At 41.6% G+C, this 18,705-nt stretch overlaps 1 protein-coding gene across 1 annotated transcript in view; it reads right to left on the bottom strand.

Annotated features, from left to right (window-relative positions):
* Positions 1–18,705, bottom strand: part of LOC308293007 (fibrocystin-L-like) — a gene marked incomplete at both ends in the record, with an annotated part of 57,990 nt that overhangs the window by 25,319 nt on the left and 13,966 nt on the right. Inside the window, 22 exons of the mRNA XM_080735432.1 lie at positions 354–1,332; positions 1,919–2,142; positions 3,340–3,513; positions 3,703–3,888; positions 4,444–4,548; positions 5,173–5,315; positions 5,850–6,042; positions 7,293–7,425; positions 7,603–7,724; positions 7,889–8,053; positions 8,395–8,502; positions 8,695–8,800; positions 9,310–9,432; positions 9,765–9,928; positions 10,277–10,409; positions 11,645–11,808; positions 12,104–12,267; positions 13,167–13,291; positions 13,407–13,559; positions 13,855–13,971; positions 14,495–14,649; positions 14,896–15,039. Coding sequence (XP_080591558.1) covers positions 354–1,332; positions 1,919–2,142; positions 3,340–3,513; positions 3,703–3,888; positions 4,444–4,548; positions 5,173–5,315; positions 5,850–6,042; positions 7,293–7,425; positions 7,603–7,724; positions 7,889–8,053; positions 8,395–8,502; positions 8,695–8,800; positions 9,310–9,432; positions 9,765–9,928; positions 10,277–10,409; positions 11,645–11,808; positions 12,104–12,267; positions 13,167–13,291; positions 13,407–13,559; positions 13,855–13,971; positions 14,495–14,649; positions 14,896–15,039 — 4,080 coding nt within the window. The remainder of the gene's footprint in view (positions 1–353; positions 1,333–1,918; positions 2,143–3,339; positions 3,514–3,702; positions 3,889–4,443; positions 4,549–5,172; positions 5,316–5,849; positions 6,043–7,292; positions 7,426–7,602; positions 7,725–7,888; positions 8,054–8,394; positions 8,503–8,694; positions 8,801–9,309; positions 9,433–9,764; positions 9,929–10,276; positions 10,410–11,644; positions 11,809–12,103; positions 12,268–13,166; positions 13,292–13,406; positions 13,560–13,854; positions 13,972–14,494; positions 14,650–14,895; positions 15,040–18,705) is intronic.

Raw genomic sequence — 18,705 nt, 5'->3', positions numbered from 1 at the left:
AGATGGGAAGAGAAGGCACGGTAAGGGACTACATCAGTAAGTGTGATAGACAATATTATCATTAAACTTGGCATGACTTTATGGTGCTTTTAAGCCGTGACATCATTTTGTAGGCAGAGGAGAATCTGCCCCCAGAGCATTTTCTGTCCCTCGCTATTTCAAAAAACAACGACTAAAAAATAACGACTAAAGTATAATTCTAACACTTTCCTTTCAACAACAAAGAGAAGAAAAATGTGTAAATAGTAAAAATAGTAAAAAGATTCACGGAAACTGGGGGCAGAAATTCTCCTCTGCCTACAAAATGATGTCATACTTAACAGCCCCATAGTGATCTACAGTATTTTGCTTACCACTGTCAGGAGTGACGGAGCTGACATTAGGAGTCAGGGCCTGAGAGTAGGTGAAGTTCAAAGGTTCATACTCCACCGAGTAGACCTGGACCGTAACCATCACAAGGCCTTCATCCCTGGGCGGGGTCAAGCAGCGCAGCATACCTGGGGTTATCTCCAGAATCTTGCAGTGTGAGCTGCCCACCATCACACTGGTGTTCCCCGGGGCAAAGCCGTTCCCTGTGAGGACCAGAGGTGTGCCACCGGCCGTGCTGCCCGCGGCCGGGCTGCGGCTTGCCTGGGCTAGGCTGGTCAGGGTAGCGGAGCCGGATGCCAGGCCTTTTGTCCTCACCACCACTTGAACCTGGTGGTCCCCGGCAGGCAGAGCGCCGACCCACAAAGTAACGTTTCCGTCAGTGACAGCGGTGACCGCCAGCTCCCAGGGGCCAGCGAAAGCCACCACATGGCCGATCTGTGTGCCGAAACCTGCTCCGGAGAGGGTCACAGCAGTGCTGTTGCCTTCGATGCTGTTGGGGGAAATGCCTGTGACTGTCGGGGTGACAGAGGAAGAGTACACGAAGGAGCAGTTTGAGTGGCAGGAGCCTTGGATGCCGGTGGCCGCCTGGAAAGTGACATCGCCTGTGCGTGACTGGGAGGGAGCAGTGTCACAGACAATGTGGGTATAATTGACCGACAGGACGGAGCACGGCACGCCGGCCACTGACACCAGGCCCTCCGAGAAGCCGGAGCCGCGGATGAGAAGCCTGGTGTGGCCTGTGGTGCTGCCAATAGGGGGCACCACTGAGTCGACCACAGGGAGAACCACAAAGCGACGGCCGAAGTTGGCAGCCACAGCTACGATGGCGCTGCCCAGGTTGTTGACGCGGAGCTCCACGGGATGGGCGATGCCAATGGGTGCCCCGCTGTCTGGGCTCAGCATGCAGTTGATCTCTGTTGTGGTGCTGTTGATGACGTGGCAGGGCAGACCTCCAACTGTAACCTGTACACAACAGTTTAATTTAATTTACACTACTTGAGTTTATTTGCATAGGGAGAACATCATAGTGAAATCTAGAGTGTTAATTTAAAGGTAAGTAAGAGTAAGAGTAAGTCATACTGTATGTTTTTGTAATAAACCTTTAATTTTACTTTATTTTTTAAGTTAAAGCTCTACATTCAGATAGTAATCATTGCTATACAGTCAGTGTTTGTCAACTAACTGGGATCTACCCATCTCTTCAGTTCCTTAGTAAACAGAAAATACATTTTCAGGTCAGGATACCAATTTTATCCATCCAGGAGAGAGAACCCACAAAGAGGATTTATCTCTTCTTGATTTGGGACCCCGACCTGAAAAGGCATTTTCTGTTTACTACAGAGATGAAAGGATGAACAAACGCGAGTGATTTACCACTTAATTTTAATGAAACAACATCACTCACAGTACACCTTAAGAGTCTTACAATTGAGTGATCAAAATATATCCATAAACGTACTGTAGGAAGATGATAAATTATCTTGATAAATTATCAGTTGTGGTGCCTCCAGCAGTGTAAATCATTTAGAGCAATGGAAATGCCTCAAACCTCATTGGCACAGCCTGTGCTGCTGAAGCCCATTCCCTGCAGCGTGATGACCTGATGTGTGGTTCCCTGGTTGGGGGAGATGGAGTGGACCATGGGTGTGGCACAGGAGGAGAGGCTGAAGGAGAGGTTGTCCGAGGTCTCATTGGAGGTCTCATTGGAGGGCTGGATGCAATGAGACACGGAGGCAACACACTCCGAGGCTGCTCTTCGACTCCTATGTGAACCTACGTTGGAAGTGACAGTTATCAGATTTATAGGAATCACCTAATCAGTAGGGCTGTCACAATTATTACATAATCGTCTAATCGTGATTATTTGACATAATCGTGATTATTTTTCATAATCGTCATAATCGTTTCCATGTCAAAAATAGTGGAAATACAACGCGTGAGCTTGTAGATCGGCTATTTCAATGTTCTTTTTTAAGTATAAAGTTGTCAAATATGTCAAGTAATTTCTTTGTATATTTAGCTTATGTGTCATATCTACCATGTGTAAGTGTAACTTCAAAGCCTAAAAGCCAAACAGAAATGTAATTGTCAACGACAAAAACACAATTAAATCGTTAATCGCAATTATTTGAGAGAGACCATGAGACTCAGGAGAGGGATTCACTTTGGCACGCAATTAAGTTACAATCAGACAATCACCATCTCCATCCCTGCATGTCAACAGACGCAGCCCATCCACCCTCACATTTCAAAGCAAACTGCCCGATGCAAATTTGTCTTAAGACCTAATTATAATATACTGTATTAGTGTTCACTGGACCATGGTGGACAGCGATAACAATGTTATGTGTAATGTTTCAAATTGAGCATTGAAAGTTTGAAAGGTGACCTTACGGGACACACCAGTACTCACATTGCCAGTTGTTAAATACCATGTGCTCTTTTAAAGGAGATAATTGTGTAATGGAAGGCTGTGTGAAAGGGATGAAGTCACAATCCATAACGTCACTGTCGGGCAGAAACCTCGTATCTCCAAGTTTCAAATTTGAAAGTTTTTCGTAAAGCAAAGCCCTGCTTCATCATACAAGACTGTCGCACAGGACTAGTGAAAATAGCAGATCTACAAGCACACAAGCCTTGCGGTGCGAGGCGTTGTGTGCTTGTAGATAGGCTATTTTCACTAGTTTAGATCATTTTTAAAATGATAAATAAAAAACGAACGGTTTTGGACATACAAGGTTTTCACCCGACAACGACTATAAGAGTTGTGGATCAGGCATTGAAGGGTAATCTAGCTCTATCGAAAGAACGGAGCTGCGCAATGGCGCAATCCCACCGAAACACCCCCACCCCCAATATTCCAGCACCACCTGCATATAATGGCAGATCTCCCTATATCTGTTGGCTATGATGGCAATTTATTCAATAATAAGAACCACAGTTTATTTGAATAATACAGCACATATTTACCGCCTGACATGTGTATGGCTTCCATGCCTCCCACACTGACAGAGACTTTGTTGGTGCTCTCTTCCAAGGGCATGACCCTCACCACTCCCTGCAGCAGCCTCTTTTTGGCTGAATCTATATATCCACTGCTGTAATAGTACACCCCAGGAGCAGTGAAACGGTAGCCGAAAAAGCCTAAGGAAAGACAATGCACAAAGAAAACAGCATGAAGTTTGCTTCATGGACTGTTGCATTCAATTCTATTCTCATTCATTTGGGATGTACAAACACGCACTCATCAAAATTCAATTAATTGTCAACAACAGTATTCTGAAACAGATTTGTTTACAATTTTGCTAACTACAAATTGTGTAGGCCGAGTACCTTTAGGGGTTTTGGAATCTCCGCTGTTGAAAGGTCCTCCTTCATATGTGGTGCCACTGGGGCTTGACACACTGAATACCCTGTAGCCCACCTTCTGGAAGGCTGGGGCCTCCCAGCGCCAAACCACGGTGTCTCCAACAGACACTGTCAGTGATACAGGACTCCACGCGTAGCCATCTCCAAAATCTGTTCACACACACACACAAACACACACACACACACACACACACACACACACACACACACACACACACACACACACACACACACACACACACACACACACACACACACACACACACACACACACACACACACACACACACACACACACACACACACACACACACACGCAATCAGAAAGACAAGTTGACACGTGAATACTACACGTGAAAACTTTCACAAATTAAGTTGGATACTACATGTATTTTAAGCACACTTCAAAGCCGCAACACAAATAACTTCCTGTCACTCGTGGATTAACGCAGACTGATGACACGTGAATACTAGATGAAAACGTTCACAACTTAAGTTGGATACTACATGTATTTTAAGCACATTTCAAAGCCGCAACACAAATAACTACCTGTCACTCATGGATTAACGCAGACTGTTGCAAAGTAACAAAGGTGCTCTCAACTACATGTCACAGGTTACTCGCTTACGGCAAGTCTCTGTAAAATAAATCCTGCTCTCTACCCTGCAGCAATGTTAGAGTGACAGGTGAACAATGACACCTACCACGATCGGAGCCTTGGTTGGTGACGGTGTGGGTCTTCTCCTCTGACTGTATGACGCATTGTATCTCACTCTCCGAGGCAGTCGTCACCTCACACTCAGCGCCTCCTGTAGAAACCCCATCCAAGATTTATGAGATCATATAGAAAACCTATAGCGGTTGGTGACAGACTTAGATAATATTGCTTTGACATAACCTGCCTCGTGTTCCATCCCTGTGGACTCAGGGCGGGAAATAAGCAACCACCACCAGGCAAACTGTAACTTCAACCGTGTCTGGTAAGTGTATCTACTCTACCAGCCACGTTTGGCAGGCGCCCACCACTTGTTCAATTCTAAAACTTGGCTAGCAGGTGAAATAAGTGACTGGTGCATATTTGCAGTATATTAGAGTAATTTGGGGCCTACTTTATAAGAAACAAACAAAACAAAACATTGTGAAATAGAGCGTAAAAATGCTGGTTTAATATTAACTACTTAAACCCTACACAGTATATACTTTGCTGACCAGGGTCCGCCGGGGTACTTGGCCTTTTCTCCCTCCACACGAAAATCTCTTCACCGAAAATAGCTGATATACAAGTTCACAATTTATATACAAGCTTCCAATGTGTCGCCATGTGACACATTGTGAGCTTGTAGATGTCTCTATTTTTACATAGTGATGCTGGTTTATGTGGCATGGGGACAATTATTTTTAAAATAAATCTGGATCATGTTGCTAATGCTTACCAATGGCGACTTGGTTGTCTGAGGTGTTTGTGCTGAAGCCAGAGCCAGCGACAGTCAGTTTAGTTCCTCCCAGCAGGGAGCCCAACATGGGAGAAATACTGTAGATCTCTAGGATGTATTTGATGTTGGCATTCACGCCAATGCTATGGAAGGAATAGCAGGAAAGATCCCAGTTGTATTTTTGGTTCTCATGACATTTTGAATAATTGAAGTAACATTCATCTCCATTTTGTAGCTCATATAGAAATGATACTGTAATTCACTATGGAAGTGCACATGCTACTTTGTGAAGTGAAAACTCATTTGTCACTTTTCAGACAACCTGACAGGTAACCTTTTTAAGTTTGGCTCATAAAATAATGAAAGTGGCTATTGAATTTTGTGATCTGCAGGTGACTTTGTCCGTCAAAAGATTACATTCATCAATCTGTGAAAAGTGGTAAATATTGTTTTTTGTTAATTCCATTATCTGTTATCTGTTACAACACGGTCGATTTGGAACTCCCTATTGTAATGCACTGTAGTTGTATGTTGTATAATAATCATGATGACAATCAATGCAGGTACTACAGAGTGTGTTTATTGGCTAGACCAGAGCAATATATGATTGGAGTGCTTGGCTACATGACAGTCTCTCCAGTCTAGACCTTCCCTAGGTTTCTTTTTTGTTATAGTACCTTGTTCTTGGGTAACCATTGTTGCCAACCTGCACATCCACTTCGTACGTGCCAGGTGGAAGCGCAGGAAGACGACAGGTGACATTAGAACTTGTCCACACCACTGTGGGACATTTCTTCCTGCCGACAAACACAACACTGTCGTTGGCTTGGCTGCCGAAGTTAGAACCCAAGATGGTGAAGATTCTGTGTCCTAGAGAACAGACAAACAAACAAAAAAAAACAACGTCATCAAATCTATCATTAGTACAGCCTGTTTCTACAATGAGGTTCCAGTCATTGAGGTGTCAAAGATAATCAGTGCTTTTCAAATACTTTGACAATGGCCACCGGTAATACCCATATCTAATCATGGGCAAGCGGCGCTGATTATGCAACAGCTAGAGAATGCTCATTTTGTCATATGGCGCTCCATTTGTATTTGGAGAGCTGTACTGTAATTAGGCAACATGACACGCATGATGTTGTCTTCAGTCTCCAGCTCAGTTTCGAGACGAAACAGAGGAAAAACCAGCAGGTCAACATTACTGTCGCATGGAGAGATATTACAAAAGGGTTCTCATGTACTGTGCACTTAGGGCTCCTAGGGATGGGATCCGGGGCTGCGTGCCAGAGCACTGAACGCAAAAAAACAGACACAAACAAAAGACGAATGGACACTTGCCAAATCCAGCACATATGTTACATGTACCTGTAAATGCTACTATTGTGGTTGGACATGGGTAATTACAGTGACGCACTAAGGCGATGATATGTATGTTCAAAAGGTCAATTTAAATGCAGAGGGAGAATTCTTTCTTTTCTTTTTAACTCCAGAAGTGTTTATGAAAGATACTGACGATGTCACAGACACCATTTTAATAGCTCTTGACTAATTGGTTTCGTGAGAGAAATAGGCTGGGAAACATCAGTGAGCTTGCATTAACTTTTCAGAAAATGATAAATGAACAAATATTGAATTCTCTTGTTTTCATCTACTGTACAATACAATGGAGCGATATGCCAGGTGGACAATGGATTTTGTCATCCTTGGTGAATTGGATATCTATTGACCTTTGGAGAAAATAGCCCTGCTGCATTAGGTTGGGCGCTTTACAATACATTTACAGTAGCTACTATCAAAGAGCTTAAGCTACATTTTCTTGCTCAAAAGGACATCCTCTCAGTTTACCCATCTCAGGCACATTATAATGTCTGAATGGCTTTTCGGTGTAACACATGCACGTCATAAACCCTCAGATTAGAATGCCATTCAAGAAACAGACGCCTTTAGTGTTGAAACGTTTCACTTAGCTATCGGTCTAATGCTGTGTTTAAAATAATAATTCACACATAGCGTACAGTTTTGGATGTCAGTTGGAACATACCGGTAGATATTTGTGTTTTCCTGTGTGAATGTGAATTTCAGGATGTCATTGTAAAAGTTATCTCATCTTCACTCACCAATCACAGTGGTGTTGAGTGGACTCATGCTTGTGATCAGTGGCGTAAGAGCTTCATCATAGGTGAAGGAGCTGGATGCTGTCTCAGTCATTGTTCCAACTATAACCGTGACTGTTTCTGTTCCTGCAGTTCCCTGAAAAGAAAAATATGAATAATTTACATTGAAAAAAAAAAAAAAAAAGTAGGTTGACATGAAATGGGGAGAGAGAGATGGTGAATGACACGCAGTTAAGGCTGTCGGATCGAGACTCGAACAATTGTTTTGCTTTAACTACTTATTGAACTACTTATTGTATATTGTATTACTTACAGCGGGGGTCCTGCATTTCAGTTCACTGTCACTTGCATGAACTACTGTACATTCCTGACTGCCAATCATAACAGTAGTATTCTGGCTGAAGCCAAACCCTGTCACTGTCAGCAGGGTTCCTCCTGTACGGGCAGAACCACAGAAAAAATAATGTTCGCAATGTTCAGAACACAATGTAGACTCGAAAATGTCATTTTAACACATTTTATTCCTGTCAAATTGGTTTGCTTAATTCTTTGTTAACCAATTTAACTATACTGTGCAGTGTGTGCACATGGTGCAGTACCTGCCACGCTCCCAGAGCTGGGCGAGAAGGCAGACACAATCAGCTGGTAGGTGAAGTTGAGGACGTCTCCGCCCGAGTAGCGAGCGTGACCCAGCGATGGGAAGGTGACAGACACTGGATAAGTGCCCGTGCTGGCATTGCTCAATCTGCACACCTGAGTGGTCGCTGAACAGAAGAGCAAACACAAACTTTTAAAATGTCTTTTTTAAAGATATTTTGGGGGCTTTTTGCCTTTATTGATCGTCCAGTAGGTAGACAGGAAACTGGGAGAGAGATGGGGAGTGACATGCAGCAGAGGCCGTCGGGATTGGGCCATCAAAGCCTATTTGTAAAGTGTTTAATTAATGTCTTTGGTAAAACTTTACAATAACTTATTTTGGTGAGCTGTGGTACTGCAGTTTGATACCTTGTGCCTCATCCTCATATTATCAGTGAATGGTAAATGACAGTTGACACATGGATATGAAACAGCACACTATTCCATCTTGGCAACCAATTTCACTTACAGTTGAACTGTTGAACTTGACATCTTGCACGTCCCACCATGACAGAGGCATTTTCACTGCCGAATCCAGTTCCCGTTATGGTCAGAAGAGTCTGCAGACCATGTGACCCTGAAATGTCAGTCACGTTAATCCACAGAGACAATATTCCACATCTTTAATTGTATTCACATTTATACTGCAAATGTTTTATCACAATTTTATTTTCAGTACTCTATGTCTCACAAATTTATTTTGTATAATAATTTTTTGAAAATGATAACTTGAATTTGTTGAAAGAACCAAAATGTATAAATAAGGTACCTTGAGATGGAGTGATTCCAGTTACAATGGGAGTCTTCTCTTCCAACCATTCAAAGCCACAGTTTCCAGAACACTTAGATGGAATGCCATTAATATGAACCTCCACCTGCAGACAGCATCTCAGCGTTTAGACAAGCCAAATGTGCAGTGCATTGTAAGGCCGCCCTCTCAAGGAAAAGTAGATTGTTTGCTGAAAACTACACTTTTAGTTGATAATCAGTTACTTTGGCTGAGCAACATGGCTGTATGATTAAGCTGAATCTGTAGTGACACATCGTTTAAGAAAAGCTTTTGCAATACGAAGGTGTGAAGGTTTTACTACTCGCGTGTGAAATTAATTACTACTGTCAGAGTTATGTCATTGGGAGAACAGAGGACTCTTGGCCGCCCGCTCCTATCGCTTACACGCACAAAGCACTATAGTCAAATGCAAACATGAAACCTTTTGCAAGACCACAGATCAGACATGAAAGGAAATGTACTGGGTGGTGTGTGATTTAGAGTTAGCTCAGCTGACACAAAGAATCATCAGCAGTGGTCACAATAGACAATGGATGGATGGATAATCCAATAACTACCCAGGACAGGAAACAAAAGCTTAAAAATGTTCAGTACCTGAGGTTTGGGTTCCCACACACGTAAGAAATCTCCTGTCACACTTCGCATGAACATCCCTCCGTGTCTTCTGGCTATGGCTTTCACATCAGGGTTGTTGCCCACAACAGATGAGGAATTGATCTGTAACAAGAGTGAAAAGCAACTTGTTTCTAACATTTGATGTCTAATTACCTGCAGAAAAAACAATTGTGCTTTTGGAGTACATGTAAGAACATATAAGTCTCTGGCAGCACATATATTTAAGTTTCTTAGCACTGTATGTTTCTTCTATAGTTTTATTACAGATTCATTTCAGGGGTATGTGGTTGAAAATAGAAATGTCCATAACATATGATAGTATGTAACATATGTATCACATTAGAGTCTGACCAATCTTGGGAACCCATTCAGTAAAAAGGGAGGGGGGAAGGAAATAAAACAGCAGAATCTGTCTTGAGAGATTAGAGTCTGACCTGCATGAGAGGCTGGTCTCCAGGCACAGTGAGCCACTTGACCAGCCATTTAGGGCGTCTGCAGGTCGAATGGTCCCAATGGTCCCATGTCTGCACCTGTCCCATGCCTGGGATGCCCTCCAGGGCATACTTCAGGTCATCCGCACTGATGTCCACCGACAGACCTGAGGAAGGACACTGGTCACTCGCTACACTTGCTTCTACAGCCGTAACCACTTTGTCGTTTAATAACAACATGTGTAGAAGTTAAAATAATCTGCTACTTAATGTATACTTTTACTGTACAAGCGGTGTGACAATACTCTGTTAGCATCATGTTAACAAACATGATGTTATTCCAGAGATGCAAAACGATAGCCCTTTCAAGGGTCGAGCATGGGTCAGAGGGAGCTTAGTCTGCAATAGTAGGTGTTGATTTTTATCTCTGGAACAGGACAAATTCAGCTGGCAGCAGTTACAGCTGTTATGCAAATCACCAAGTGTAGCACGGCAGCCTCTCGCATCTACAATACCTTCAGCGCGTCCTCCATAAATCTCCACATCAAAGGTTCCATTCAGGGGCGGGGTCGCCCTGTCCAGGCGAGTGACAGTGACCGTTGCTGCTCCCTCCTTATACTCGACCATGTCCTCCGTGTGATTTGACACCTTATTCACAGAGCAAAAGAGTGGGACAAGTTACAAAGATGCTGACTGTTCCCTGTGTTACCATCAGGTAGTTTAAGTCAACACATGGACTGTCAACATAGCACAGAAACAAAGATGTGATTGCTTCTCAACCATTTAAAGCCGTTGGAATGGCTATAACATGATGGGCCAACAAGGGTGACTCAGCAATCATTTGGGCATTACATTTGATTAAAACAATAACTCCACCTGTGTTCGGCAGAATCATAGACAGTAAGGACATGCTGTAGACGCTAACAAGCAGACAAGATCCCCTGAGGGGATGCTACCACTGCAATCTGTTAGGCAAATCACCTCATTGCTGTACATGCCATGCAGGCACAGGGGTGGATCAGATCATATTGGTCCCTGCCTGTGCTGGAAGTTACTACACGGGTTGCCTTCTGAATACGGCCCCAGGTTACCGCAAACATACCGGTACTTGTCACAAGGTCAAATGTGACATCAAGCCTATGGAAATAGGCTACCAAACAGCGTGGGACCTTGGCGGTGGCAGAGATCCCTTAAAAAGAATTGTAATTCTCTGCCTAGCACCCACACCGCACTGATTGGTCACCTGCATTAAGTTATAGGCTCCTCGTTACGCAACAACCAAATGAGTTCTCTGTGTGTACAATGCTGCTGCCCCACGTCCCTCCTCCTACTCAACTGTACGGATTGGCTCAAAGCGAAAGTGATGGACAAGCGCCAATTAATGTTTTGAATGAGGATCCAGACTTCTTCTGATACCGTATGTGCCATGAATATCAGAATTGCAGCTGGCATAAGCTACACATTTTCATTACCGTATACTGTATGAGCTCTTCAGTCGCCTGACTATTTTGAGTAGATGCTTCTTCTTCAATTGCAGCAAATATTACTGACGTTTTGCATAATGTTATAGTTGCAGATAAACGCCTATATGTTAATAATTATATATCACTTAACATATAACACATACCGTGGTATTTGTACGCACACTGTTATTGAATATGCACTTTATATAATTAATAAACATCCTAAATTCACGTCAACGTTTGATTTGGACAATTCTGCGTATTACCCCATAGATATGTGTACGTGTGCACATTTACTAGTTAAGTGTCTCTGAATACAATAAAATATGATGTATTCTAATCTACATAATCATGATGACAAGAAGTTGTGTATTTAAACAATTATTTACACATTCTTAATTAAGGCCATGGATCAGTTACCTGTAGAAAGCCAATGTCTAGCAGAGGAAACCCAAAGGCACAGTCTTGGGGTCTGGCTGTGATCTCATAGATGACCTGTGATGTGTCTGACTTCTGTACAGTGATGCTCTCAAAGAAACGACCAGAGCTTCCAAAGGGTTGAGGCTTCCTCTTCTGTATGACACCTATGAGAAAGAACACAAGGCAAGAAATCAATTAAACCCTGTGTATATTGTGGTCGCTATTGAATTTGTCTGATTCTATTCAACCAATCATTGTATGCATGAATGCAATGCAGAAAACGTGTCATTCGGTTGGATAATGAAATAGGCAACACTAACATTAATCAAATAAAGGTATCAAAACAAGCATTATTTTAGTTTTAATGATTTTCATATATTTACCCAGTACTTATCCAACAATATTTACATTTGAATTTGAAAAGCGAACTAAAACTAAAGTAAAAGGAGTATACTGTACCATGTTCATCCATTGTGGTGGCTCTCTTTCCGAGCTGAATGGCATCCACGAAGAAATCTGCATCGTTGTCATCTTTGTCCAGATAGAGTTCCAATAACTGGTGCCGGTCTCCAAAGAATGCTGTCTCCAGTGGACTCAGCAGGTCAACACACTTGTAGCTCCAGCTGTCAACAAAGATACACATTTACCGTAAGTGCCAAGTACCTAGTTGGTTTATTATCACTAGTTCCACAATGTGATGTGAATTTGGTGTTTGCCATGAACACAGGGCCCCATACAGTAGGTTAATTACTTATTTTCTATTAATTACACACCCCATTTCTTTTTCTTTTTTTAAACATTCACATTCCTAAGCCAATAATCTGATGACTGGTGGAGACTAGTCCGACAGGAGACTCAACCCCTTTTTTGGGTGATCTACTCCTTTAAACAACAAGTTGTTCGACGTCTGCATTCCTGTCAAGAACATCTCCCGACCAGCTGGGTGAAACATACAGTAGGTCTAACAGGTTGATCCTCACCCAGAAGAGTTGGGTGACCAATCAGGGCCCAGTATTGGTCTGGTCTAATCAATTGTGTCCATGTGCTGTAGAAGACTTTGACTCTTATCCACGCAGTGATATAGTCTAGCTACGTAAGTCTAGTTTTGGACCCATATGATGTAGGGTGCGATTATGTACACAGGATCCATTCCTATCAGAATGAGCACAACACATGCACTGATGCCTTATGGCCCCTTAAAGGGCATTGAAGTGCTTACTCTCCCTTTTTGAGCAGTGCTAGCTCCAATACGTGACTTTGAGTGTAATAAGTAATAAGTATTTGATACACTGTCACTGTCCATGTACTGTATGTACTGTACATCCCCTATCCGTATGTCCCTTTTCTGATTGGACAATATGCCCTCTGTGACATCATGTGGGTCTATACATCATCATACAGTATTCATACTGTACTTAGCGTGCTACTTGAACCCAAACAGTTTTTTAGTTTTAGTGTTTTACAGTTCACTTTGGGTTAATTTGACATATTGAAATCATCATGAATGGTGGTTGTCACTTACTTGTGCTCTTTGTTGAATTGTTGTGGAATTGTTGTTGTCTCTGTCATGGTTTTGGACTGGGTGTTGCGGTAAGTGAACTTGATCCTAACTCCATCTTTCAATGCTCCTTTGTATGCAAAACAAAGCTGGAAAGAAAATAATTGAAGATGTTTTCTGATTCTTTTATCCTATCCATCACACTATAGCCATCTCAGCAGACTGAAAAGGGCCAAATATGTCAGGTAAATCTAAATATCTTACCTTGGGATACTGCTTTAATGAAATCGCTCCGTATTCGCGACCAGATTCTGTGGGATAATCTTCCTTGAAAAGCACCTCAGGGTTCTTCAGTGACCAAAGGCCACAGAAAGCCTCCGTATCCATCACAGGTTTCCCTCGTTCATCACCGTTGTACTAATGGGCAGAAGGCCACAAGATGTAAGAACAAAAGAAATCAAAGTCTAAACTCATTGACTTCCCATGAGATTACTTGGTGAAATAAAAGCAGCAATACCATTCCATTATAAACTAGCTGCCAAATACATATCTTCCTAAAAGAGTGAGAGTGAGCCATATATTCTTTTAATGGGTTTGCATCCCCAAAGACCACCGTGTCCAACTGCATGGTTTCCCATAGCAGTGGCTTTTCGTTGTCCCCCTTCAGGCCCTTGTCACTGGTTAATACTGTAGTAATGGTATTAGTTCCCACCTGATCCCGAGATTCGTCGTCTTCAAAGTCTCTGGAGTATTTTACATTAGAGCTCTCCTCTGCCGTAATTCCACTGGGACACTCAGCCTTTAACATGTCCTCCAGAGCCGATTGCACCTGTTCCCACAAAAAAATTCACTGGCTAGAATCATCTTTATATTCAAGGACATTTTTGACACATTGGTTAGAACAGTGGTTCTCAACCTTTTCAACACAAAATAATCATATTTTAACTGGGGACCCCCACCCTACGAGCACTAAGAGTTGAGGCATTACATTTTGTATAATACAATTGCGAGGCGTTGTGAGCATGTAGATCTGATATTTTCACAATTTCTGCCTCTATAATTTGACAATTTGGCCAATGTTTAATATGTCATTTTAGAGGTATTAAAAAGTCCTTAAATTGTCACTTTAGAAATGTGTTATACACTTAAAGTTTATGTTGGTTTGTTTACTAAAAACAATGTTGCACATTAAGTTAATCATCTGCACCCCCCCCCCCCCCCCCCCCCCCCCCACAGGTTGAGAACCACTGGGTTAGAATGTAGTCTCTCTCACATTACCACTTTATCACTTGATATTATGCTTCATCTAATTCCTAAAGCAAATGTAAATGAAATGATTCAAGAGAACGGACCTCAGACTCCGATGCATTGAAGGCGATGGGCTTTGTAGGCACTCCACCCCAGAGCAGAGTGAAGGTAGCCATGTTGCTTTTGCCTTTGGTCACCTCCATGACGGTGATGTTGGTGTCAGACCCAAAAACCTCATACTGAAGAGGCTCAAAATCACCTGTAGTCAATACACGGAACATTGTTTTTGTTTAGCATGTCAGCTGCAATGGGGGTAGTTGTATACTCCTGGAAAGCAATATTAACCACTATCCCTATTTTGGGAATGTTATAAGCGAAAATGTATGCATGCTCACAATGCGGTGTGATTGTAGATGGTCTACAATAATAATAATAATGTAATTTTTGAAAATAGGCCTTCAGTGTTTATATTGAAGAACTTGAAGAATGTAGAAGTGTCACCTACCCCTCTGAGAGTTGAACATCACAGTGAAGTGAGTGCCATTGCTGGTGATGTCTTTAGTGACCTGTACTGTGTCCGGCTTAATGGACCAGAGGTCATTCAAAGCTGCCGCCACTGTGTCTGCTTCGGCTGTGACGGTGATGGGTCCTGTATAAGACAAACCAGGTTCCAAGTTATGTTTAATGTGGAAGCCAGTGGGAGCTGAGCTCCCATAAGGAGGGGTCTCAGCTATCATTATTTAATGGTTCACAATCATTAAATGGTTCAATAATCATAAATAATAATAATAATGTTAATAATGAGATGAAAAGGCAAAAGAAACATTTTTCCAAAAGAACTAAAAGCACCATGTGCTGTTTAGTAGAGGAAAAAATAGGCCAGAAGTTGACCATACCCCTACCCGGGGTAGAACAAAACGCGACATAGTTTTTTCATATCTTTAGGATGTCCCTTTCATGAAATGGATTGTCCCGAGTTTTGCTTTTACTGCAGAAGTCATGAAATTGATCCATGAAGGGACTAACCACATAAGCAAAAAAAAAACGCCTATCCTGAAAGTTGGAGTTCCAAGTCAAACCTTTGTAATTTTCTACCTGCTGGTTGTTTTTACCTCATACTTGCACAGATGGTCTACAGGTAGTGTCCCTACATCCCAAAACAATCAGACTGCAAAATTTTGGTTCTGTTTTGAATCTGCAGCCTTTTATATAAAGACTTTCTATAGGCGGAAATGACATTCCTATGGAAAGTTCCCCTGTAATCCTTCTATAAGGGGTAGTACAAACCATGACAATGTTTTTTCATAACTTTTACTTGTCCTCTTCATGAAATGGATGGTCAGTAGTTTTGCTTTTACTGCAAAAGTCATGAAATTGATCCATGAAGAGACTCACCACATAGACAAAAAACACCTACCCTGAAAGATGGAGTTAGGGTCAAGTCAAAGTCAATCCTTTGTAATTTTCTATTGCTGGTTGTTTTTACCTAATACTTGGACAGATGGTCTACAGGTAGTGTCCTTACATCCCAAAATAATCAGAATGCAAAAAAGTGATTTACCAAGAAAGGGCAGAAATATCCCCACAAGTTAATCATACACCATTTCTACTTACTGGTAAGGGAAGGAGCTCGAAACAAGGGCCTACTACAAACTTGATATCCCGGTATCAATAAGCTTTGGCCTTATCAAGCGTGTTATTAAGCATAGCGGCCCATGACATCATGTTTAAATAATCAAGACAAGAGGCGATCAATACATTGTTACAGTACTATTCATAATATATAGCCATTTAACACACACAAATGAATGATTTTTTTTTAAATGATGTTTTTTACTTTTGTCAATTCTCATCTTCATAGACAAACTCACAGTCACAACAACTGGCCAATAAAAAAAAGATACCAGTTCTGTTCAGAATTTGTCATCTCGATCTTCCCACAAAATATTATAGTGGGCTCGATAAAAGCCCGGGTCAATAAGCAGGATCGATAAGGTGCTCATTATCAATACAAATTAACGAGCTCCATTCAGATTGTCAATAGGGAATACACCAACAACCAAAAGAAACCAGAAGAATATGTCATAATATGCTTGTATTGTAAATCAGGAGTTTTTTTTTTCAGAGTTCCTCTATCTATTAATACTGTATGTGCCTCAAATACAACAGAATGAAGTGGGATTACAATTTGATACCATGTCTCTACACACTTCATAGTCATAGAATCTACGGATGGTTCTCAGGTATAGGTATATATTTGTGCCATTCTTACTGCATGCCAAATAATCAAAGGCAGCTTTTTCTCATTTTAATTTATTTAGTTTATTTCTTTTTCAATCTTTTCATATCAACAACTATTTTGAGTGTGAGGGGGACTGACCAATTTGCAAAGCTGGTCAATGGATACAAAGCTGTGATCTCCCAAATTCTGACATAATTTTGTCATAATTTCGTGACATAATCCGGCTGTGTATCTATTGGTCAATGGCTGGTCAATGGATTAATTGAATTCTGTCTTACAATTTATGTTATGGTAATAAATATGGTATATATTATTATACTATAAACGATAAGAAGGAATTCAGTTCCCAGTGGATTACAACCACAAGGCCACTACAATGCTCCACAGTCAAGGCTGGTCCACAAGGCACAAAATGATTGTGTAATTTCTTGTTTATTTTAGTTTACAGGCAATGTACTGTAAATACAGGAGCAATATTATGTACAACACAATCCCACAGAGAGACATTGAGGCACGTACTGGGTGAGGTCTCTTACTGCTTGGTGCAGGCTATTTTTTGAACAGGACAGGCTGTAGTGATGTATCCTTAAGCATCCAACCCTTCCCAACTGAATTCCACAGAAGGGGTTTGGGCACATGATTGTGGCACCATACTGTACCAGTTTGGTACATAGCCTGTTGAACATTCAAAAGTATCCTAAGTGGGAGGCAGATGTGAGACTGGCATGTCTGTCGTTGATGACAGAGCTCATCAAGACTAGAACACACCTGGCCCTTTGCCTTCTTTTTTAGGCTATAGAGAGTGAGGGCATATTGTCTTGAACATGCTGAAGCCTCTGGTAGACTATCTGTCAAGCCAAAGGTTCTCAGACCCTGACCTAATTGTGGGCTCGCCTGAAAGGCGAGAACACTATGTTATCCTCATTATTTATATAGTGAGTTCCCCCACATATTTCTGCTGCATATTTCTGCCGCAGACAGAACAAAGGCAGGGCCTTTAGGGCCAATGAGGCGCAATTGGTGGAAACAAATCTGGGAGTTGTGTTAGCTGGAGTATTGGTTGAGCTTCACATGACAGTTAACACACTGCAGAATATAAGTATTGGTTGAGCTTCACATGACAGTTAACACACTGCAGAATATAGTCACGTTGGCAAACATAAGAAATTAAGAATTTATTTGATTAAGAGTTTTTATTTTATTTATTGTTGTGGGCTCGCCTGAAAGGCGAGAACACTATATTATCATCATTATTGTGGGCTCACCTATATATAGTGAGTTCCGTCGCAGACAGTAAAAAAGCTTCACATGACAGTTAGCACGCTGCAGAATATAGTCACGAGCAAGCCCACACTGTTTCGTAGGAACAGTATTTTTAGTTTATATTGTACAGTACTACTTGTGTTGCTCATCTACTATGTCAGTCAACAACTCCTTGGAATAGATGCCATTTTCATGCATGCTGGTCATGACAACAATACATCCCGATGTCTGATATTACAAACACATTGGGAGTGGCTTTGTATGAGAGTATTCCAGCATGGCACGCATTGACTGGATGCAATGCAACGAGCAGCCTGTTCAGAATAAGCAAAACAACAGCTTTCAACAAGCTGGCGAAGCACATACATGCATGAGCTTCAGGATCTGAGAATCTTTGGCTTACTGCATGCCAAATAATCAAACATTGGTCACTGACTGCTCAAAATAGTTGTTGATTGAAAAAGAAATAAACTAAATAAATGAAAATGAGAAAAGGCTGCTGATTATATACACTAAAGTGTAGTGTATTCTACTGAATATAGGCCTACATAGTACATACATACATACTGCATTTAAGTCTGACTACCATAAACTGCTTATAGAACAACATTTTTGCTGCTTTTGAGGTGAAGAGAATTAGGCCTTGGGATGTAGGGACATTACCTGTAGACCATCTGTGCAAGTATGAGATAAAACAACCTGCAGGTAGATAATGACAAAGGATTGACTTGGAACTCCATCTTTCAGGGTAGGCTTTTTTTATGGTGAGTACCTTTATGGATCAATTTCATGACTTCTGCAGTAAAAGTA

Source organism: Nannobrachium achirus, assembly GCF_963921795.1.
Source record: "Nannobrachium achirus genome assembly, chromosome: 10".
Taxonomy (NCBI): domain Eukaryota; kingdom Metazoa; phylum Chordata; class Actinopteri; order Myctophiformes; family Myctophidae; genus Nannobrachium; species Nannobrachium achirus.
The sequence above is the reverse complement of the archived record's forward strand: the minus strand, read 5'-3'. Positions and strand labels throughout refer to the sequence as shown.